The 24,765-nt window shown below is 37.4% G+C and overlaps 1 protein-coding gene and 1 long non-coding RNA gene across 10 annotated transcripts in view; one reads left to right on the forward strand and one right to left on the reverse strand.

Annotated features, from left to right (window-relative positions):
• Positions 1 to 153: 153 nt before the first annotated feature.
• Positions 154 to 24,765, reverse strand: part of Syt7 (Synaptotagmin 7) — a 167,328-nt gene continuing 142,716 nt past the window's right edge. For 7 of the 9 annotated variants that reach the window (XM_071705768.1, XM_071705766.1, XM_071705767.1 and 4 more), the window contains 8 exons: positions 22,265 to 22,276; positions 17,881 to 18,064; positions 16,754 to 16,894; positions 12,670 to 12,817; positions 12,048 to 12,157; positions 10,230 to 10,398; positions 9,721 to 9,933; positions 154 to 9,152 (listed from right to left, as the gene is read on the reverse strand). In XM_071705768.1, coding sequence (XP_071561869.1) covers positions 9,052 to 9,152; positions 9,721 to 9,933; positions 10,230 to 10,398; positions 12,048 to 12,157; positions 12,670 to 12,817; positions 16,754 to 16,894; positions 17,881 to 18,064; positions 22,265 to 22,276 — 1,078 coding nt within the window. In that variant the 3' untranslated portion in view covers positions 154 to 9,051. The remainder of the gene's footprint in view (positions 9,153 to 9,720; positions 9,934 to 10,229; positions 10,399 to 12,047; positions 12,158 to 12,669; positions 12,818 to 16,753; positions 16,895 to 17,880; positions 18,065 to 22,264; positions 22,277 to 24,765) is intronic. The other 2 variants (XM_071705765.1, XM_071705772.1) reach the window with 1 other exon arrangement.
• The window catches only part of LOC139772247 (uncharacterized), a 102,534-nt gene continuing 88,162 nt past the window's right edge, over positions 10,394 to 24,765 (forward strand). Inside the window, exon 1 of the long non-coding RNA XR_011718090.1 lies at positions 10,394 to 10,532. This is a non-coding gene — a long non-coding RNA (uncharacterized lncRNA). The remainder of the gene's footprint in view (positions 10,533 to 24,765) is intronic.

The following is a 24,765-nucleotide window of genomic DNA, read 5'->3' on the forward strand; positions in this document are numbered from 1 at the left end:
GTTGGCTATTAATTTTTAACAGCTATATGTATTGTATCAATAAAGTATTGCTGCTTATTTTATGATTCTCCTTTTGCAATATCAGTGCATGGGATGTGAATAAGTATACTTAGTTGTGCAGAAAGAAGAACTGTTGAAAGAACATGTACTATATACAGGTAAAGGCTTAGGTCTTTATTGTAGGGATATACAATTTGTTTCTTAGTATTGTGTTTAAGTTACCTCCAGTAATAATGTTACCGCGCTGACACGTATGCACGGTTTTAGGTAGCAATAAGGGGAAAAAAATAGTTAAAATGGTTTGTGTATACAACGAAACGAATTCGGGTTTAACATATCCTCCCGAGACTCAGCGTATCTTAATTGTACATCACATTTTTATCTTTGCACGGTTAACAAGACAATTTATTTCCCACGCTCTGACTGTATAAAAATTTAAACAATTTGCATCATGAAACTGTCACATTTTTCTTAGCAACAGAGATGACGGGTAAGTCAGTAAAGGTATGTAAACATAATTTTTGCAATTGACACATTAGAAATCGTAGATTTTACAAGTATTATGTAAGTATTCCTTTTATTCACTCTGTCCTTTTATTCTTTTTTCCTGTTTATCTTTCTCTCTCTCTCTCTCTCTCTCTCTCTCTCTCTCTCTCTCTCTCTCTCTCTCTCTCTCTCTCTCTCTCTCTCTCTCTCTCTCTCTCTCTCTCTCTCTCTCTCTCTCTCTCTCTCTCTCTCTCTCTCTCTCTCTCTCTCTCTCTCTTTCTCTCGTCAATGGGTAAAAGTATATAATAATATTTGACGAAATACATCTAAAAAATGTCTAAATATTTATATTTACACCATGTAACGTATGTAATATATAGGGATGATACATGCATTTTGGCGTAACTCTTATAAGAAAAGTATAATGCCTATTATATACTGTAAAAATAAGTAAGGCAAAACTTACAAGTACGCTAAATCATCACTACTTCTTGGAATCCTAAACTATGTATCGAAATGATATTAACATGCATGTCACTAAAATGTAGCGTCAGGTCTCAGGAGGATGTACACAAAACGCGACTCGGATTTCAAGAATAGAATCTTTATATCAGTATTCTCTCTTCAAACAATTCATTTGTGTTCATTCTTCTTTCTCTGCGGCGCTCGCTACTCGTATTACACGTTTTTAAAGCAACACAGACGGATCGGAAGCGATTAATTACAATATCGAATCTCCAGATTGATCCTGCTAAACCACCTTCCCAACATTTCGATAAGCTTATGATCCATACACGAAAAATTGATTGCATCCATCGGCGCTCGCTGATGTGCCTACATAATTGTGCATTGACTTAACACTTACGATATATATTATGTACATACACGTATGCAAAGATATGTTGCTGGTTCACTGTCGCAGAGCGTGTTATTTGACAGAGAATAAAAGGAGAATAGAGGAGCCAATGGAGTAGTGCTAATCCACATGTTTTTTTTTTTAAGTAACAGTGACATACTATGCATTATGTTTCGATCGTTGCTTGTCATCATGAGCAAATGATAGCAAAAGATTATGCAATTTTAGGCTAGTCCTCAAGATCAACAAAATTCTCGCCTGTCAATTAATAATTTTCTAAAATACAACTAGAGATATCAAATATTCAATTTACCGATATTTCGGAGGATAACAAAAATTAATTATTGAACGGAAAGATAATATATTCCGCCTACTAAAATTTAGCTTGAGCAGAATACTTCATTTATATATTTTACTGTGTAAAAATTCGTTAAGCACTCATGACTAGCGTAACAAAATTTATATTTGTGTTTAAAAGAGAAGCATTGTTGAACACTAAAAATTCACAGATATATAATTTAAGAATATTTCCAGAAAATTACAGAATTTGATAGGCACATAGCAGACAGAAGATTTAAAAAAAAAGCCAATGCAAACTGCTGTAAGAAGCTTATTTATCAAGATATAATTAATGTGGATAAGCACTTTCTTCCGGCATCACTCGAGATGATTACGTAGCCATTTTGCTTAGGCATTACAATCTTTTAAGGATGTGTCCTTCGTCAAACAACATTTGCGCTCGATGAGCTGTTCTAACAATCCGTTTCCTAGCAGAAATTAACCGCTTGTTCGATTTGTAGGTAAATTTATCTAAATTAAAATCAAAAGGTGTGTGAATTTTAATATACCACCTTTACTTTGCTCCGATATTATCCGAAAAGCAACATTTCAAGAAGCGAAAAACGGAACTATGTTCTTCCGCTAGTTTCATATCGATTCTAAATAAAATCTTACTTTTTGAAGTTTAACTAACAATAAGTTAAATATAAATGCCGAAAATTTTCAGAAAAATTGCGATACATAATAATCTTTCTCGAGTATTTTACTCGAGCAGAAAAAGATTCAAAAAAAAATTCGCTCTTTATCGATCTTATGTCTTCGCTTCTTCTCCTTCACTCGGATGATATCGGTACAGGTATATTAATGGTATAAAAATTGGTCAAATGCAAAAAGAGAATCGAAGACGTCCCTTATTTCAGGGCTCGATAGCACAATATGCGTATATGCACACCTCTCAGAAGGAATGTCGTACAACAGTGAACCATTATCGGAAGGTAAAATGGCTCCTTTATTAGTATCTAGTACGAATCACGGTACATTTTTCGTTTGAAATCATCAGTTTTGACATCATCACGTGCAAGAAATTGCATTTTTAAGCTGCTTACAATTGAGGTAATCCATGATATAAGGCCCACGTCACTTTCCACTTCGTACTATCGCATACACTATTCGCTAGTGATACTCTCGATACTTCTTCCCTCCTCCGTCACCCTAAAGTACTTAGAATTAATATATTTTGCAAGCCTGCGCAAACATAAGGTCGAACATCGAACGTCTCCGGCATGTCCGCTGCAATCACTTCACTTGTTTATCCATTATACCCTTTCAACTTGTCGTCAACTATGTTGTATACTATGACTACGCTTCGACATATATGTATCACGATACGGATTAGTATGCCTAACACACACGACATTTCGCTTTATACTATAAGTACTTAAACGTTACACAGTCAACCCAGTCTATAACAAACGTTAAAACCATGGTAATGTAAAGGTCAGACGATGAGAAAGGAACCGATATGACGGATTATCGAGATGTTGAAGAGGACGATGGGAAAGTTGCAAATGAGTCTTCGCAAAAATTAAACGAGTTATGATCTTACGGAAAAGCTCAAGAAACAAGAGACACTAATTGAGGGATGTAGAGAGTATAGGACTGACATATTTTTGCGTTAATAAGTTTTGGCGATTTCATAAATGATGTCTAACGAGTCTAGCAGCGGCTGCGTTTCCGAACTATTCGACTTGTAGATAGTCGGACAATCTGGAAAAACCGCGTTATTCAGAATACTAGTTAACGCGACGAATTTTTTTTCTATTTACGCAAGGCCGTTACGCGAACGACTTGTCACATGCGAAACCAATTAACTGAGAAATGCAACTTCCAATAAATCGATTCTGTTCCAAATCAAATTATTCGGAGCAAAACCTAAAAATATTGGCTATATTTAACATTCAAGCCAGACTGACCGCAGTTTATTGAATTATCCCATTTTAGAAGGATTAGGCAAATTTTTATCCATCCGCGTTCGCGCTTCGAGTATAATATATATCCATGTTGTAGCGCAAAAAATGTATACATCCAGAAAAAGAAAAATTGACCGGAGAGCAGTGTGTAAAAAATTCAAGTAGAAAATGCAAATTTATTTGAATAACGTCGAAATGGTCGTCGCCTTTCTACGTGCAGATCATTACTCTACTCTGCACATCGTGGGTTATTCGTGTACAAAACATCGAAATGCAAATACATCTTATTCCCTTAATTATCACTTTGCCTCTGTTAAAACGTATAAGCATGACGTGATTGAAGAGTGATCTTACGTGTTATATATTCTTTTGGCACCTTGTTATATTTTCACATATTATGATCGTTCAAGAAATGGCCAGGGAGATTGCTATTCTCAGGGACAATTGGACAAACGATACGAAAAGCGCTTTAATTAGGGTGGATTAGGATCGAATCCAAAAAAAAGAAGAAGCGAATAACGTGAAATATATGTGACGGCTAATCTATATTTTGCCATCGAATTCGCGTCGGCTGTGAAAAATCTAGCTGAAGCACAACGAAAGACATGAAGGGAACAACTTCGAAGCGCATGTACCGAACTCGAGGGCGACTGAGAGAAAGAGAATCGTATCTTTTAACACTTTTAACACCCTGTGTAACACGCGGAAATGCTAGGAACGATCCTACTATATACTTGACGGTATTTAACGGTAGAAGGGGGAAAGGTGAGACGCTCCGCTAAATTCTCACGGTAACGAACTTCGAAGTATCCATGCTTATATACCATCATTTTAACGTGATACGTAAACCGGGAAACACTCTGTATCTTATATACAATGTATACAGGCTACGACATACAAATATTAATCTAATCCTTGTGCTACTCGATACTTCCGTATAATAATATACCAGTATAACCATTTACTCACATGTTGCGTGTTCATATACATGTATATGTACATGCATATATGTATACATACACACACACACACATACATATACAGTAGACTATTTTATACTCGCTCCGTGTTTCGCTAAACTCTACGGTATCCCCTCTCTTCCGCGTGCGCGGTAGAAGACTATTGTAATTACGAAAAATCGGCAACACCTTCGATCCAAATGTAACGCTTAAAATGTAAAAATATTTCCGGGATATATCTGTTGCGATTGCAAAAGGAAGGTGCGGGAAATGGGGTACGGATGAGGGTTGGGCAGCGGGGCGGGATTGACCGGTGGGTACGTAGGTAAACTCTTTAATAGCGATACTTTTTTTCTCTCTCTCGCTCTCTTTCTCTCTCTCTCTCTCTCTCTCTCTCTCTCTCTCTCTCACTTTCTCTCTATCTCATCACGCCAAATGTACATATAAAAAAGAAACGTGCTGTCGGCTGTCGACCGCAATCTCGCGATATCCTGATATCCGCGGTATCCCGGCGATCGTTCATACGCGAAGGAATGTCACTAAAGCGTCGCTCGCGTTCAGGAAACTACTTCGAAGGAGAGTCTTCGTCGCGCTACGTCGATTGCGATATATATGTATGTACAATGTGCACGAGTTTATATGACCTAGCGTTAGCCAGGCGTAGGCGTCGTCGTCGCGACCGTGGAACTCGTGGAAAGTAAAGAACTAAAAAGGGCGAGTGTAATTAAGAGGAACAGATTGGGATAGATTGAGTTTTCCCTCGTCCATTCTTTTTTAAAGGAAGCTAGTTAAATCCTCGCTATTATATCGACCACTCGGCGCTCTTATTCCGGCGAGCCGGCAATTTCGTTCGGCTGACTCTCCTCCGCGCGGTAAGTCGCGCTAACGACGTACATCTTTCCGCCGACGAACTTCTCGGACGCGAGCGACGCTCAACGCTAAACGCTTGGTTTAAACACAACATGGATCGTTCGTCCTTTTGTATTTTTTCTTTTTCTTCTTTTTTTTTACATTAACGGCGCACACTCTGCGAGTGTGCCGAGCAAATTCGCGCGTGAATTTGACTCGTGTTTCTATATTATTGTTAACAACAGCAGACTATCAGGTATAACGTAACATTATTTTTTTCTTCCACTCCCCTCGATGTGTGAGGTACACCGATCGCACTTCGGCGCGTGAATACTTCCAAGGAATCGCCCTGACTTTATCAATACAAAAGTGCCGTCAAAAATATCTCTCCCTTACCGGGCTTTTTAGTAATAATCAGGAGTCGCGCGAACGGGAAATTCATGTGAAGTTACCCGGATAATCGCGAGTAACGCTAACCAAAAGCGTAACTAACAATGGGAGAGTAGGGACGGGCAAAACCGATCGATCATATCGACAAACTAATTTTTCACCTTTTTCCAATCAGTTGCTGACAGATTAATTATCTTTCTTAATTAGTCCATGCTACACGTTATAGGATTTTACTGGAATAATTCTCCAAATTTTACATACTGAATAAATTACCACAAAGTAAATAGTTGAACAGCAACTCAGAAGCGATCGAAGTTAATTCGTTGAATCTAGTGGTATGTACATACCAAACATGTTCAGTTGCTGCTCAACTATACTGTTCCAGCTGAGTAAAATTCTAAAATTCGTTAATACAAAGTGTTTACACAAAAATTGTAAACGTTTAATTGTCGTTTTATTCATTTATCTTATATATATTCATCTTTTTCGAGTATTTCTTTTAAAGATCTTTTTGGAATGCCTGTTAAATTTTTGCGTGTTTTAAAGATCACTTCATGATTAAAAAATGATTGGTTGTTCGGTAATCGGTCCGACAAATCGGTAGAACTGATTAGTCACTAGTTAATGCCCATCCCTACAAAGATATCGCTTGTCTCCTACGAACTATCTCGAAATGTTTCGCCTCTGTTGGGAGGGGCGCGCTTTGATAGTAACAGAGTTATTTTTTATTATTTCGCCCGTTTTTTCGCAGTATCGAAGCATCCTACATCACAAACATCAACGTTGGAAGCTACTGTAGTATCCTGTATTTTTTTGCCAGCATCCGTGTTCTTTGCGGATTTGGCGTTATTTTAACAATTGCATGTATTCGTAGAAACTTAATAGTCATACGTACCTCCGTAAAAGATAGCAAAAAAAATCGCAAAAGCCAAAGTAATCTGCAACCAAAGTTAACTTCTAAAATCCACTAAAATCGAATTGTCCCTAAAAGTGATCGGCTATACACAACTACAGCCTGTAAGCAAGGTTGTTCCAATAGGGGGTTGCGTTTAGTTTCAAAACTCTGTTAGCAAAGTAATTCTAAAAGCCACATTGGATATAGGTCTCGATGCAATTGTGAAGGCTACTTTATCGCTGCCATCTTTTTAGGTACAATCACAGCGAATGTATGTTCATTCAATGAACGACGATTCTTGAAATTATTTAGAAATAATTAAAAATAAAAGATGGAAAATTTGTTCAATGCTTTTAAAAGTCGTGGAAAAAATATAAAATTATTACATCTACATATGTGTAGCCTTCTAAACAGTCTGAATGATTAAACTAATGTTTTCGTTGAAAAATTACATATAATTTTTCTGCAACAGACGAAGATGCGGATTTAGAATTCCAAATGGCATTCAGATTCTTTAAAAGCTACAATCAGAAATATCAAAGCTAAAATATTCAGAATTTAGATTTGTTTTAGATAGCGCAGAAAAGGCTGTAAAATTTGCGCAATTTTTTACATTTATACAAATCAGTATGAGTGGCCATTTCAATGTTTCAAAATTTTATAAAATTTATATTGTCAAATTGAAGTCGTTTTAGTTGTCGACCACTTGTCCATGTCTAAAACAACCAGATTTAGAAAACGATTTAAAATCTTTTTAATTTATTTATGTGAACCGTGTAATTTTTTCTAAACCGCTGTATCTAAAAATGTAAATAAACCATCAGGAAATTTCGTTGGAGAGATGTTCCAGAAAAGGAGCAAACTTCCGACAATTTTTTCATAGGTGCAACAGGATGCAGATGCGAAAGTGCAAGCATATTATATTTAAATAAAGCAAATGCAGATTCGTTTGTCGTTTGTTATAGCATGTTTGTACGAAATTTTTGACTTCTATAACGAAGATTCGGTCATAACGATAAATCTCGCGGTAGATCCTGGTCACGCAATATATCTTAATACATAATAACGTTTAATAGAAATATAAACGTCTTGAATGCAAGTAACATCGTCATCACGCTAAAGTGTGGTATTCATTGTTCTAGAAAACTTGTCGATTTTGTAATTCAGGTTCCATCCTCATGATATGAGATAATTCTCTCCAGTTAGACAGTCCAAGGAACAAGTAAAAGAAAGCGTAACATGTCGATTATATCGTTTTATCATTTTTTAGTCAATCACTAGCAAAATTTTGTGTTGTAGCCAAATCCTCGATTTACGAGTTTCAACTAGAGCTGTCACACCGCAAAACTGATAAAGCTGCCGTAATAACGCGAATTTTTATTCATAAAAATATCACTCTTAGTTTGTAAAAGAACGCGACGCGTATCTCGTCTATCTACTTGCCCCTTTGATTTTAACATCCTCAGTTCCTACGTGATCTCAAGCGTGTATAGATTCAATCGATACAAAAGTCTCGCGAAACGTCTATGGGACGTTTAAACGCGACTGAACAAGTTAAATGTCCGTTAGATGTTCGCGTGAAATTGCCGAGCAAACGCTCGGATCGCTCGTCTTGGAGCGAACAACCGCGCGATTTTACCTGCAATATAATTTCGTAGATCCCGTGTCGTTAAACACCGCACCGGGCGACGGACGAGGCGGACACAGACAAGGAGAAGAGGAGGGAAGGAGAAGAGGAGGGTGAAAATAAGAGGAACGGCATCAGAGTGTGTGTGTGTGTGTGTGTGTGTGTCCGGAGAGGCTGCCCGATTTCGCTACGACGGAAGACTGAGTCTCCTCCGTAGCCGTTTGCTCCTCTTGCGGACGCGGACTGGCCGCCGTCGACTATTAATTTCTGCAAGATATCAGTGCATCTCGTCGCTCTTATCTAACGCCCGATCGTGTCAAACGACGCGTTTATAACGCTTGATCGCACGCTCAAAAACGCTTGACAGATTAAAGGTTTGTCATTATACCAGCGATAACGATGATTCGTCCTGATCGTTGCTCGTTAGCGCGCGACGATAGCTCAATAACGGGCGATAACGAGAATGCCTCGAATTCCTAATCGCGATTAACACGTAATCGGCACTGCTCCCCGACGACCAGCGTCGCTAAGAGTGCCCCGCGCGATGCGGAGGGGATATTGTACAGTCGTCGAAGGGTACGGTACTCTCGTCGAGATCGGTTGCGGGTGGAGGATATCGAGCAAACGAGGAAAAAAAAAGAGTTGTCTCGTTAACATAACTTTGAGGGGCGACGCGCCCCGAGGGGGGAAATCCGCCCGATAGAATATCATTTGTCGTCGATCAAGGTGAGCGAGGTTCTTTACTCGGGCTTCAAGCGATGCCACTGCACAATGGTCTGCCTCGGCTTTGTGATCATGTCCTGCCAATGTTTCGTTTCGCTCGCGCCACTTCCATTTTTTCCTGGAAAGGAAGTTACACCGTACACTATACACCGATCTCCAATTTCAAACTGCTATCTGTTTCTATGACGTTTGTTTACACCGGTTACTTGATTACGCGTTGAAACATTAGTTACTTTAGCGCAAAAACATTAAAGTTTCGAGTACAAGCTACGTCGTATAGCTCTTGAAATTCTGGACAGTTCGGGTAAATCTACACGTGTGATATATGTCTAATAGCTATGCAGAACGTTCTACGTAATTTGATAATCTTGACAATCTCTTTTAACAGATGGATGATAATTTTAAAAATTCCATAAAAGCAATGAAATATATCATGTTCAACTTTTAGCCTATTCTTAAATACGTATAGGTAGTATTATAAACTATATTCAAAAATAATAAAATCAAAACAGAAACAAAAAAATTCTCGATATTCTGAAAATAAGTGTATTTGTTAACTGCCTTCATCAATTGTAACTAAGAAATTTCAGAATTTTTTAACTCAGTAATTGATTACTTTAAATATAAATATATCGGTGGAATAGATTGTTATATTTAAAGATACATTATCGAAAAGTTTAAAATACCTGCGAGCTGAATCCGACCGATCAATTCGTTTCGTCCAATGTTGTCGAAATCCATCACCATTACATCCAAAGAGCATTCCCTGATCTTCTCCCAAGGTACATTAAAGGAGAATACCTCGTTAAATACTGGATTCAAGGTGCATTTGAAAATAGGAGTCTTGCGTTTTTCGATCCTTTTGTCGCCAAACTGTAGCCACACTTTGACGTACGGATCTGAAAATGTAAATGTTTAATTACCCACCCAGTTTAACATTCTCGTGACTGTAGAAAGGTATAATAACAAAACATTGTCATGCAATACGTAATGCTTTTTAACTCAAAATGCAATTTAATTCGAAAGAGGGTATTATTGCGTTCATATACGCAGCAAAGAATGTATTCTGCATGGATTTAAATAAAAGAGTGTGTATCTGTATCAAAATGTATAATTGTATAAGTTTCCAAATGCGTTTATTAAGTGCTATGGTTTACCGGAAGATGCGTGAACAATACGGTGAACGTAACATTACCTGATTTTCCGTTGATATCCTTAGCTTTGAGATTCCTCGCCTTCAAGAGAGTCAACGTCAATATGGAATTACTCGGATGATAGCACAGCGAGCATAAGAGTTCTCCGCACTTATCTTTAGCCGGCGGCTTAAGAGCTTTCCAAAACGATGGTTTCTCGGATAGATCGACCTATAACAAACAAACCCGCGAGATATCGCTGATAACTAAAGTTTCGTAACAGTTGTCAAACTAATTAACGAAGCAAAATACCAAAATATAGAACTTAACAAGGCAGGACGAGGGATCATCTTTCTCTATTATATGTGAGTATTGACTAATTTTCATAGATTATTAATTCCATAGCTAAACAACGTGCGGTATCACGAGCATATTCAGAAATAATGAAATCAAAACAGACACGAAAAGTTCCTCATGCACGTGTGCCCTTCTCTATCTATCTTTCTCACTCAGTCTCTCTCTGCACATCTTTATTAAAAATTATACGATCTTTTTGAGGCGAGGGGAGAACATTTGTTATAATACCATTAATACCTCCGTCACGTTTGTCTCTAATTAGGGTATATAGCGAACGCGAGATAATTAGTATTCTGTTGGAAGTGATCACGTGCGGACATAATAGTTAATTGATATCATATGTTGCAAATTACGAAATGCGAAATTTTTGCAGCATAAACACGCCCCGAATTGCACGAATACGTCACGCCTCGCGTGATACGAATCGGTCATTTGGAATTTAATCCACTGTCGAAACAATCGCGTTTGAACAAAAAAAATTATTTCAGATTATCACGTGTTTTATTACTATTATTATTATCATTAATAAATTGTTTTATTATGGCTGCTATAAATGTCCATATAATATTCTTGTGTATGATACTAATCTTTCCGTATATACATATTATATGAGATGGCGGTGCGTGAGATTCGCGCAACGGCCGATTCGCAATGCCGGCATGTATCACAAATTGCTCTTGGGAAATGAATGTGTGCATAGGATAGAATTATCACACGCGCGTGTCTCTCGGTGTTATTGTGCGCGCAGATTAATCCTTCGCTCGGTAATATTGATATCGAGCTGAAATTATGATGTTATGTGGTCCCCTGACACAATTAACAAATTAAAAATTTCCACATGTGAAAAATGTAATTACTAGAAATTCGATCGATCTCACAATATTCTTCAAAAATGTATTTCCAAAAGAATCTAGATCTATTTCAGACAAAATAATATTGTTTAGTAAGCTTCACGGAAGCAAGTTTATACATATAATTAAAGAAAGATTTTGTAATGTTTTGTATATCTAAAAGATACATACATCAATATCTCATATCCGAATAAATAATATACTTTTGTTACATTGTAGCACATAAATATAAAATATTGGAACAAAAGAATTGTTACATAAATGATGCATTAATTTATTTTAAAGTAAAATAATTGTTTTAATATCCTGATAATTATTAAAAATGCAAGGAGTAATTGCATTTTTCGGATCTTGTTGCAAGTTTCTGTTCGTTATTTCCCCGAAATAGTTAATGCAGTGGTCAACTCGTTCGTTGAGCGTTAATTCCACGATGGCGGATTTGTTTTTTAAACGGTAATTCCACGATAATAGTTACGAGATAATAGTTACGAGATAAGAGTCCGGAAGCCGACTCCGGGACGCAAGACGAGAGACGCGACACGTGCAACACGTCAGATTTCACATATCCGTCGCGAATCCTATCGCCGTGGCATGCGAATCCCTTAATCCGCATCTACCGCGTGTAATAATTGAACCGCGCAAATTGCAAGCAGGCACGTCTTGCTAAATTACCTGGCAAAGCGGCAGAAACATTTCCCCTATGGAGTCGTCCCTCGAGAATCGATCGTAGTCGAAGACGTGTAGATGTAGTACCCTACTCTGCAGCTTCTGTATAGGGAAACCTAGGCAGAGAATCGACACATAAATATATAATACTTCGTTACATTACGATCATTTCATTTAGGTACCGATCAAATTCCATCGCACTTTGTTCCTATAATAAACGTTTATAAATATAATTAATATAATTTGTAAACAGTCCGTCTTTTGTATCAATAAAATATTGCTCTTGCATTGAGTTAACACTTCAAAGCGTACTTTGACGTAAGTGACGTTCCTCGTTCACAAAGGAAAATTAGATACAGCAAATTTACGTGGTATTCCAATTTTTGTCTTGCTCCAATTTTAAGTAGAAGATTGTATCAGGTCGCGTTGTTATTTTCAGATTGTTACGGTTCGTTGCGGTTTCCTTAAACCGGCTTAACGCAATCAGATACAACGTCGTCCGTCTCTTATTCGCAACGCGAAACAAAATTGCTTTGCATTTATGTATTTCCGCGCGTTTACCTGTGGAAGAAGGTACGTTTTAGCGGGCCACGCAATGCGAGGAGCATTACCGAACACACGCGCTTACCTTCGAAATAGAACGTCTCGTTCCATCTCGGATTCAACGTGCGCCTTTTGATTTTTGTCTCGAGTCGGTGTTTCTTGTCCGGGAGCAGCGTCACACGTACGTACGGATCGGAAGTGCCTGACAAGTCCTTCGCCGGCAGGTCTTTACCCTGAAGCAAATCGGATATCGATATGAGAGTTGACAACGGAATTTTAAGGAACAACGAACTTTCTGTCGCCCCTTAAGCCTACGATTACATGGAATATATACTTTCGTGTACTTTCGCGTCAAGTCTCCTCACGGAGAGTGAAGTTTCATGTACATAAATCTCTCTAGACATACAACTCCACGCATAGCGCCTGCATAATGTGATAAACAAGGCTGGATTTTCCGCTCAATTATGCCGTATGTGTATGACAGCGGTAAATGTTCAAAATTTTTTTAGGCTTATACGAATAAACAGACTAAAAAGGAAGGGACACTACAGAATAGAGATAAGAAAAGGAGACAGCTAAAGAGTGACGACACTTGAGCCGCTTTAAGTGATACGACTCGCAATGTTTTGAAATATAAGAAAAGAACATTTTATTCCATATAATATATATGTCAGCGTACAGAATAAAAATGTGTATAAAAATCTATGAAAGTTGAAATCCAGCTTTATTCATATTTATATGCATACGTAAATAGCTGTTGTTTCGTCCAAAATGTTATAAAAACATGTGCATTTGTCTACCGAAGACTCGACGGAGATACACGTCTTTGTTTCTGTCGCATCTTACAAAGCCATCGTCTGAGTCCCTCAAGTCTATGTAAGAGAATTCAGTGTGCGCGCAACAGCCTCCGTGTGATATAGCTAACATCGTCCTGAGACAGATTGTGAACATGTGAGCGGGCCTTTGTGCGCGCAACATAGCCGATACTGTTAATGGGAGCTACGTGGTCGGCAAACAAAATCAATAACGGCCCTTAACGGCCTTGATGGCCGCCTGTGTTTTGAAAAATAAGTCCTGCCCGAAAGTGGCCCTCTTTCCAACTTTTCGCGATGGCTCGTCCGGTTTGAAAAGTCGCTCGTGGCCTTGAAGGCATTTACGTCGGAGGTGGACGGTCATTTTTCATTTGCCTGTCAGACCGTTTCTTGGAACTTCATAACGTCATTATGCCGACTCAAATTTCTCGCGAATGATTCCGTGCATTTAAAGTATCGCAAAACTTTATGAACAAACTTTGAGATTATATGGAGAGTTTAAAAAAAAAATGCGGAGTGCCCTATCTAATAAGTAAAAAAAATTCCCGCGAGATTGCGAAGGTACTCTCTTTTCTTTACTTATGAGCCATTAAAGATAAATTACATCCTGCCGATTAAACAAATCCTTCGTCATCATTTAATTCCAAGTTTGCTAAAACGCGGAATTCTGATACTTAAAATAGAATATTTGGCGTTGATGTTGAAAAGAAAATTAGAAGGTGCAAGGAGAAATAGCGCTTGGTCAAAATATCCGCTGAGGGAAAGTCGGTTTCCAAACTGACACAATTTCTAACTATTGCTAACTATAAACGTAATATCGTGACATGTGTGCACATTACACACAAATATTTCTATAGGAGAAATTTCTACCTTGGAGTTTACAAATTACAAAGATATTGGACGTGAATGGAATAAACGCGATGTCTTTGGTAAACGGTTGGTTTGGCATTTCGAGTTGTCGCGACAAATTTTCACACCACGAGAAACACGACGAGAACTCGCGAAAATAGGAATTTTTAAGGACGAAAGCATGTTTCCCCGCTTTCATCGGGGGTAGGTACATTCCGGGTCGTTTATGATGCGCGTTAGCTGCGAAAAACACATTTTACCCGAAATTAACCGAATAGTCCGAAAAACAGAAATACCTCGCGAGAATCATGTTGTGCACGCGTCAAATTTCACAGAAATTAAGATAACAAGATAACGAGATAATGTAAAAAGTAAAAACGGCTGTTTTTAATAATTTTGCAGATCTAACTCTTGACGCAGTATGAAAAATACATATAATAAAATACAAAGTTGCAATGCGTCAAAGCTCTCTATTAAATAATTCAACAACGAAACGATTAAATATTCGTCAAGGAAAAGAGGTCGGATGCAAATTGAGTGAGAAATGAAACTTTTACCGGCACATGCTTTTTCGATAAACTGCGCGATAATGCTACGCGTAATTCCATTATAATTTTTTCCCGGTAAAAGTGGCATATAGTTGTATCCTCGTGGCAAGAAGCAATTGATATTACATCATAATTTCATAATAATAATGCAATTTTATATGTCTGTACGGGATGAAAAATAACCCACGGACAACACGTTGTACAATGTAAAATTTGTGTGTACGTGTAACGATATTAATGTATGATGCATGTACTCAGAGGTTGCTCTCCACCCAGCGAGATCTTGGCACGATAATTTTCGCCGTGGAAAACAAAGAAAACTGCCCGAGTGTTTCGCTTAATGTCGGATTAAATCGCGCGAGGCGAACGCAGTTCAGCGTTTGGAAAGAATTTATGCGTTTGTTTACAACAAAAGTCCCCGTCCCGTTGAACGTTCCGCTTTTTCCCCGAGCTCGTCGAGCGACGAGTTTCCAAAACTACCCCCTTTCTCTCCATGCCCCTGCTGTAACAGGAAATAATGTATGACGTCCCAGTTTACCAGGATACGTATTTTCGCGCACGTATAGATATAGATACATTTTTCGGCGTGGTAACGCGTGTCCCGTCGACGATTTATGACGGTCCTTATCGACGTGGCCGTAATGTAGCGAGATAAAAATCAAGCTAATGCGCCCACCTACATCCCGGTTTTACGTTTCCGTAGCTTGTGTCGGAACACAGGCGTCGACAACGAGAGATATGCGCATATCAATCTTTTTACATAAGAGTAACAGGGTTGTATGCGAAATAGCTCAATAAAGCCAGTGTATATTTATTCCTAAATATTTTTGCTCCGTGCTTTTACCCAATGCGGACATCACTAATTGGTATAAACGATCAATTTACCCGCATCAGCGATAATGCTCTTTGAATTTTGATTCGATTAATTATTCTAGTAAAATCTTTAAGTAGTAAAATCGAAAATTTTTCGGCCAAGGAAATAAAAGAGGTGATAAAATAAAACAATTATTTTTACTTTTTAATATAATAATTCTTTATTTCAATATATTTTTTAGAATAAATTACTTTTTTTATATTAGTAAAAAAAATATTCTGAATTTTCGGCTTTAAAATGGTTTGACACTGTGGAAATTACTTCTTCATTGCTGGTAAATTTTTTCCGCGCAAAAATCGGATTTCAATTTTAAAAGTATCGTTTATTTTCAACATTGTGTTATATTTTCAAAATTAAAATCCAATTTGCGTAAAAAGGAAACTAGTAATGAAAAAATGGTGTCCAGTAATTTACCAGTAATTAAAAAATGGCAAAATAAACTATTTTGAGAACAAAAATTCAGAATATTTTTTTTAATGTATTGAAAAATTAATTCCTCATTATTCTAAAAAATATATTAAAATAAAGGATACACATTGAAAAATAAAAATGATTTATTTCATTTTATTACCTTTTATCTATTTTTGGACGAGAAACCTTTTGAGCATTACTATGTACATCACGCATTCTTATACACTGTTAAATATTAAAAGGTAAAATTGTAAACCAATACCTTGAATTAATAATATTTTGTTATTTTTAACTACCATGCGTGTCAAAATTTATTATTTTAACACAAAACAGTATCATTTTCACTCCATTGGTTTAGTTAAATTAATATTGTTTTAGTTAAATTAACGACATATTGAGTAGGAGTAACTTATAAGTAGAAATGGTTAAAAATGACTTAAATTGAGTATAATTTGACACTATGAATTTAACAGTGTACTTTATGAATGTAAATTGCGTCGGTGTCACGCATAATATATTATTACGATCCTAATATATGAACGCAGTGATATTCCAATTGCCTGCGATCGACACGTGCGTCACGCGCAAACAGCGAGCGATATCGAAATAAACGGCTTGCAGGCATGTTTCAAAGAGCCAAGTTCTAGCGCATCCATGTACGAAACTACGACTGACCTGTATGATGCGCAGAATGAGCGTGCTGTTCTGGAAGTCGTACTCGAGACTGAAGTGGATCTGGCCAACATTCTCGCTCGGTTCCGAATTATCGATGTACATGTCGACCAAGGAGATGGACCTGCTCTGTAGAAACGCTTTCTGCAACACACAGATCGCCAATGCGATCATTACTATTGTTTCCTTTCTATTTCGTGAGAGGCGATTCTTTCCACGGGATTCCTCCCAGAACGCATTTTGCTGAGAAGGATACAGTGAAAGAGAGAGAAAGAGAATTTGTACTAAAACGCAATCTTCTTAAAATCGTATTATAAGAAGCAGGTCTAGGACGGGAAGAATTAACTGTCGTTAAATTTCAAGTTTGTCTCCAACACACGAGAATTCACCGTATCTTTATCAGGATGCAGCGTGTGCGATATTAATTTAATTACATTACAACAGCGTAAATGCATTTTGTTGTAATTATAGATCAGTTTCTATATTAAACAAAATTGTCGCTTATACGCTATTGCGATTAATCTCAAGTTTACTTTTAGAATGCAACATCGGGGCAGTTTCTAATAATGTACAGAGGTAGTAGTAATTGCTTTTTGATGATTGCCGTTCTAGCTTTGAAAAATAATAGTCCTAAATTTTAGACAATCTAGTAAGATCCAAAAGTTTCTGGCTCAAGAATATAAAAAAGGTGGTAAAAATAAAACAACAGAAAAATTAATTCATTGTTCTAAAAAATATATTAAAATAAAGGATGATTATATTGAGAAAAATAAAAATAATTGTTTCATTTTATTACCTTTTTGTATTTGTATTGTTGAACTGGAAATTTTTTAACCTTACTATGTATAACCCGCGTTAAAAATCACGACATAATCTTATTTATAATTTTATGTACCTCATAATGTAAAATACATTTTTACAACAAAAAAAAATCAAAAATACACATGTACGTCATATATTAAGATACACGGTATATAAAGTTACAAATAGAATTCCATCCTGAAATCTGAGATGGCAAATTAGATTGTACGAGGTGGGCTTTGCGAAGGTCTTTGAAATTATCTCGTTAGCATAATTGATAGCCGCGACGTCGTCGCGTCAAAAATCACGATGAGCTTTAGAGGTTTTACCGAGGGGTGTTCTCCTTTGACATTCTGCAGCTGCTTGTTCTGCGGCCCAGTGGTTGGTGTACGGGGTTCCGCGCTTCCGGCATTGCTGGCGCCGCTTCCTGGTGCCGCTGTTGCTCCTGCCGCACCGCTCGCGGGACCGCCGCTACCACCTGCTGGAGATTTGCTAGAAGGACTACCGGTCGTCCTGGAAAAGAAAAAAAATGCAAAATTTATCACGTTACATCGTCCACGCCCCGCATTCATCCCCGATGTAACGTCTTTGTCTTTTCTCCTCCTTTCGTCTCCCTTCGTCTCCCTTCACTTTTCAAGCAGAGCGGCGTCATCGCAGAATCGTCTGTGGCAGCGTTGAGGAGATACCAAAGCAAAACTTGACAATGTTTATCAAACCCCAAAGTCTAATTATAATTATCACCAGGAAGTCTTGTAATTTTCAAAATGTAACGTACTTATCTTTACTATATCATTTTTTAATGTAATTACTAGAGAGAATAAGTTTCTTATGCTCGTCTTACATTATTTTTCGTTTGTAAAATTCCTTTTAAAATGTTGATCTATAGGTACAATTCTCTACAAACACATATTTCAGCTTTCACATATCCACAGCATGGTTTTTCCTATTACTGTATTATAATTTTATACACTTTGGGAATATTAAATATTCAATCAAATTAAATATCCAATTGATTAATCTAGAATCACGAATAGCGGTAATTGCGCGATTGTTCGATCTCGACCCAGGCGAGCTGCGCGCATTCGCACAATTAAATCTGTCGCCCACAATTATTTCTGACAATTGCCCGCCGCGTTTCATTTTACATGACGCTGAACGAATTAGCGTGAAAAGCCTAACGAGATAAATATTGCCATTGAACTGTACCGAAGATAACGCTTTAGAAACGCCCGATTGATTCGGAACTTGCTGACAGTCAGGGGAAATGGAGTCTTGCTCGCCCCGTGTGATGCATGCACAGGCTTATCAACGGTGGCGTACATCCCAACGATACGTTACTGTAACGTATGTTAGGCATAATAGGCGACCTAGGATCTAGATAAATCTTATCGCTCCGACTACTGTATCGCATCTACTGCGAACACACTATGCCGCTAATCGAGACAGCGTTCTCTCGCAGGCACACGCAAGCCGATACGCTTCCAGCATGTCGTCGGCTTATTAATAGTTGCTGTTTACTACCAGTCGCGACTGCAGAGCTTCCATAACTGTGTAGAACGGCTGAAGCCACGGCAGAAGAAAAATGAATTCACGGCATGTATACGTATATAAAAAAATAGGGAGGAAAAATCGTTGCGAGTATGCAGGCGAGGAAAATGCTCGATATGGAGAAACGCTAATGGTCTCGTCTGTTCTATAGAGTAAAAATGAATAATTGCAAGCCCTACAAAACGAAAAGAAAGGTGATTACGTCATCCAGTAACGTCAAGGTGCGCTTGTTAATATCGAAATGTAGAAATCGTATGTGTTCAAGCTCCATGATTGATGTATAAATCACGCAAGACATTGAAAGAATAGCTATTGATCTCTCTATGCAAATTAATATCGTATATGTATATCAAACTCCAACGAAACGAATAAACACTATTCTGCTAAACAGCCGAAGGTATAACGAACGCGTTGTACCTTCGTTAATGTTATACCAATTAAATTTGTTATACTCACAGCATTCGCATGCTTTTTTATATAAGCTCTAATTTGCAGGTACGCATTTAAATAATCTGCAAATCTATTACATCATTTAAAACGTCAATATCTATGTTGTTCGTATATAAAATGCAAAAAATGCAGTCTCGTGCTTTTTACGCATCTCGCAGAAATCAATCCCGTCGCTGAACCGTAACTCCCTCCCTCCCCGCCTCTCCCTGTAGATATACGAAAGGGAAAAATACACATTCGCATAAATTCCTTTTATCCGATTAACGGGAGCTCTCATGCATAACGGATATATTTTACCGGATCGACGAGCTTCCTTATTTACCGCGATTCTTTATTCATAACTCATAAATAAGAATGAGAAAAAAATCCGCGCGCACGGAGAGTACAGAAAAGTGCATCGCGAGATACCTGATGCGACAGCAGCCGGCATAAATTTAAAATTTTAGATGACCGTCGTTGTCGTGGCGTATCAAAACGATTGATTACAAAAATGCTTTCTCGCGAATGCAAAATGCTTTTTATGCTAAACGAAAAACTATAGCTGCGAAATAAGAACCACACGTAATACTCCGCGGGAGATACGTTTAGGCGAATCACGGAAAAGTTTATTAATATTGACGAAATGCGCGTTAATTCGTCCTACATTGTTGGCAATACCGCTGAGGGTTAATCAAATAGGTTTTTAAATAAAAATTAATGCTGCCGCGTCTCTGCGTTCCGATACAGAATGAATTCAGTATAAGATGATACATGTATTTCATGCATTTACAAGAAATTGAATAAAAGAGATATTGAATCACAATCTCCATAAAATAAAAAATTCTCTCATCTCGTTTTGTACATTTAATTAAAATATAAAATATATATTAACGATTTTATTTTGTCTCGTACGAGATAAAATAAAATCAAAATTATAAATTATAATTAAATTTGATAATTATTACTATCAGTTGTTATTTTCAATCTAATGGAGTATTTCAGAATGTCAAAAGGTCGAAAAGACGCACACCACCATTCTCCCCGACATTTCCCCAAATTGGTTTCAAAATGACTAAAAGAGTCTTTTAAAACATAATATAGCAGAAATGGAATAACGCTGTAAATGCGAAAATTAATATATATCTATATCGCGAATGTTCTCGTGTCTTAAAATACGACTTTCCGCGATGAAATTCCGATTTAATCACTAATTGCAAATTCCGATTTCTCACTAATTGCTCAATATTGTTCCAATATTACAGCCAATTCTCAGTAACTACGTCATGAACGATAATTACAATAAGACATTGTCCATTTTATTAATAAACCTCCGGGCAAACGGGAAATTTGCGGATTTCCCTTGATTCCGCAAACCGCCTGGACACTTGTGCCGGCGCACAAGAGAGCTTCGGACTTGTAATTCGAACTAACGCGACAAGCGAACGCGGCATTTAAGCGCATTTGCAAAAGGTTAAGAGCACACAATAGGTAAATCGTGCCGAGCGATAACGGAAACGTCTGCGACACGTTGTTTTCAGCCGTGGCTCGACAGCGCGTAACTAGAAACCGTATGTATACGGGATTCAACGGACTCGAGCGGATGCACAGCTGGAGAGGCTCATTATATTCAGCCTGATGAATGGCGGACCGCGCGCTCGCGGAACTAAGTTTTATGAGAATACTGTGGCAGAAGTTTCGCCGCGGCGTATATTCGTATTTATCAGCTCTTGCCACGTGTAAATAGCATAATGCACGGAGTCGCATTCAAAAATTCTGGGCCCACGAGAGGACGACGCGTAATTAGCAAATCGCGTCGGCGGAAATCAAATTTGGTCCTCTTTATCGTAATTAATTTTCGTTAATTAATTTTGATCGTAATTAATTTCGTCCCAGATTACTTGCTGAACCCATAATAAAAATACGGAATTATTACAACACGTGCGAACTCTTTTCAAGATTTTTTCATTTTATTTTCATTTTGAGATTTTATGCCATCAAGCGAGATTTTATACCATCTCATTTCGCTAACGATATTCGCGTACATGCAACATCTTTCATTTTTTTTTTCAGACTGTTGAGACACTGTTGATTGAATGATGTTGACCAGTAACTACTAAAAAATTGTATATTCATGTTCAGCGAACGTTTGTACTGTAAATGCTGTTAGTCGCTGGCCGTACAAACAAGATCTTCCATATCTATTCGATAGCAGGCGTGTATTTACGTATGTATCGTGGTGTGTATTTATGCAGGCGAACAATAACAGTGCGGTCCGAGAGTAAAGAGTGAGGTAAATCCAGTGGTGATCCGAGCACCGATCGATCTGGACATCCTCGAGCAGAAAGCGCTATCACTACTAATAGACTGTGAGAAACACTTGACAGTACGATAGCAGACAGGCAGACAGAAGATAGTAGTTCGAAAAGTGTAGAGGAGTGTAGAGGAGTTTGTCGTGAATACAAACGCCGACTACAGACAAAACAAACAGGCGTCGCGTCGCGTGTAGTCATCGATGCTCATCGACGGGCAAGACGGGGAAGCCGTACGAGCTTCCCCGACGAAGTGGGACTACTTACGCAGTTAAAGTAGCGCCGATCGGTGGACAGTGTAATCCGTTAGAGAAGAGAAATCGGAAGAGAAGATAGGAAGAGAAGAGTTAAATGAAGCGCAGCATAGAACAATGAATCGTTCGTTAAAAGTGTCGCTTTTTAACTCACACAAGTCGTTCATACTTACTCTAATTGCGCTCTGCGGTTCCGATCGTTACAGTGAAACGAGGCATGAAACAGAAAAAGATCAGTGATTAATTAATTAACTGGGCACACGTACATAGGCACACGCCGCACGACGATAGAGTTCGTGACATCGGGCAGGGATAAAAAGGAGCATCGCACCAACTCGGAGAGACACAACACACAACATTAAACGTCGCTTAAAAGACATCGCTTATTACAATCTCAAATTAGGAGCGAAGAGAGTCACAAAGAGGGAAAAAATACGTGCACTGACACGATCAAGGACGGTTCTTGACGTGTGGAATCCGTATTGCAAGTCTCGACAGCTTACAGATTATGCGATACTGAGAAATATCGTCGACCAAACGCTGCAGCAAATTGCAGTTAACGAAGACGCGATATCTTTCGACGCCAGCTAACTCGGGCACAAAGAAGTTTCAATATCCAGAATGTGTTTGCGGGTGCTCGGAATTAATTGCCGTCTTATTCGTTAAAAACGGAAATTCAGCAGAAAGGAAAAGTAATAATCGAAAAATCGTAATAATTTTATTAACGTTGGATACGGCTGTATTTTTATAACTGCGCGACGTAAAATTATTCCTCGCGTCGCTACCTCGTAAGAATTGTCAGTGTGTAATTTGTAAATAATAATGTCAACCATCGATAATAATTACATCACTTATTTCAGAATCCATTTTCATCTCAGTTCATCATTTTGAACTTTTCAGCTTAGAGAGTATAAAGTTTGATCAAACTTCTACGAGTGTGTAATACATAACTTTCCACGTGATGTGTAAAAGTCAATCAGAAACTGTCAAATTTGTAAGTAATGGGTAATCTAATGAGACAATCAGAATGGGATATCTCGTATTAATATCGTATTTACTTATTAATATAAATTATTATTACTTTTTTAGAAAGAGAACAACGTATCATATAGAGAATATTAATGAGTCTTTTATCAGCCGCTATTATTATATTATTGTAGCCAGTATATAATATTATTAATTTCAGATTTATTTAAATCTCTTGAAAATCGAGTAAAAATCTGTGCAATATATCACGCGCGCGGTGTATAATAATAATGCACCGCGCGATGTAACTGATAATTACAAATAGGCTGAAAAACATTAAAGTACAAAAGCTTCCTAATTTCTGAGCAAAAAAATATATTTTGTTTCTTTTTCATATTATACGTCCGTGAATCGATTATGCAGACCATTAACTCGTTTCTTAGGGTATATCCTTTATGACCACATAACCGCGGAACGCCCATCGATATTCAATAACCACATTTGACTTCGCATTATTGCGGAATTATACCATATGCGTATGTGTGCGCACGTGCGTGTATTTGTTAGGAATTCAGTAACTCTGAAACGAAAATAGATACATGTACTGATAAATGAACAACATACTACGGGATACAATATGCGATCTCACGGACGATACCGGGGAAGTTTTGATATTAAATCAGCCATACAACAACGTTTCGCTCGGGTTGCATTATATACGTTACCATGTTAAAGATAGAGATGCACGCATATACGGAAATCGATATATGCGCTTGGTATTGTTCTATTTGTTTTACCTAAAAAACTTTCGGGATTAAGCAGCCATTTTTATCCTAACGAATCGACGCCACGGTCGGTCCGATATCTTCAAGTTTTAAATTCATATATAGAAGGATTTATGAAATCCGCGAAATAATAGACTTTGCATCAAATATTTTGCAATTTAAAATCACAACCTAAGTCCGTTATTTTTTATTTAAAATTAAAATTTATGCAATATATGGGAAATAAATACGTTTCCTAAACAGAGTGAAGATTTCCGTTAAAAAATATTTTTACTATGATAAAACACCAGATGATATGTTTATTATATACCTAATTATCTATAATGATATATATATATATATAATGCTATAAACTAAGTATATTTGTAGAAATTTGCATACAGCAATATAATAATAAATATAATAAAACTGCCGATATTTCACTTTTACGCTTTAAAATTTATATCTTCTCACTTCTTGAAGTTTGGCCGGATATTTATTTAATTTTTCATCAATTTGAGTCTATAATATTTAAAAAACTATAGCTGTCAGATCAATTTTAGGGGGAAAAAAATATATGCGTAAAGAGAAAAGTTACACTGGGATCATCAAATCATCCGTCGGGACGTTTTTATCTCACGAAAAGCTACATTTTCTTGTAGTTTGGATTACAATCATTGTTTCAGCGTTCTATTACGCGATCATATTACGACCATAAAGAAACTTCTCCTATCTAAACTCTCCTAATCGATCCCTTCACGTTCATTCGCACATCGTTCGTTGCACATTGCACTTGTTGCGAGAAATTATAGCGCTATATATTGTTAATACAATAAACCTTTATCTTAAAAAGACTAATTCCCCATTTTAAATTTCAGAATATCTCCTTAATTTTTTTTTACTACAAAAAAGATGTTCCTTTCGCGCACGTTTTGTCTCGTCTG

The sequence above is a fragment of the Temnothorax nylanderi genome, unplaced genomic scaffold (assembly GCF_030848795.1).
Source record: "Temnothorax nylanderi isolate EJ_2023f unplaced genomic scaffold, tnyl_v1.0 TNYL_tig0047_pilon, whole genome shotgun sequence".
Lineage (NCBI taxonomy): Eukaryota > Metazoa > Arthropoda > Insecta > Hymenoptera > Formicidae > Temnothorax > Temnothorax nylanderi.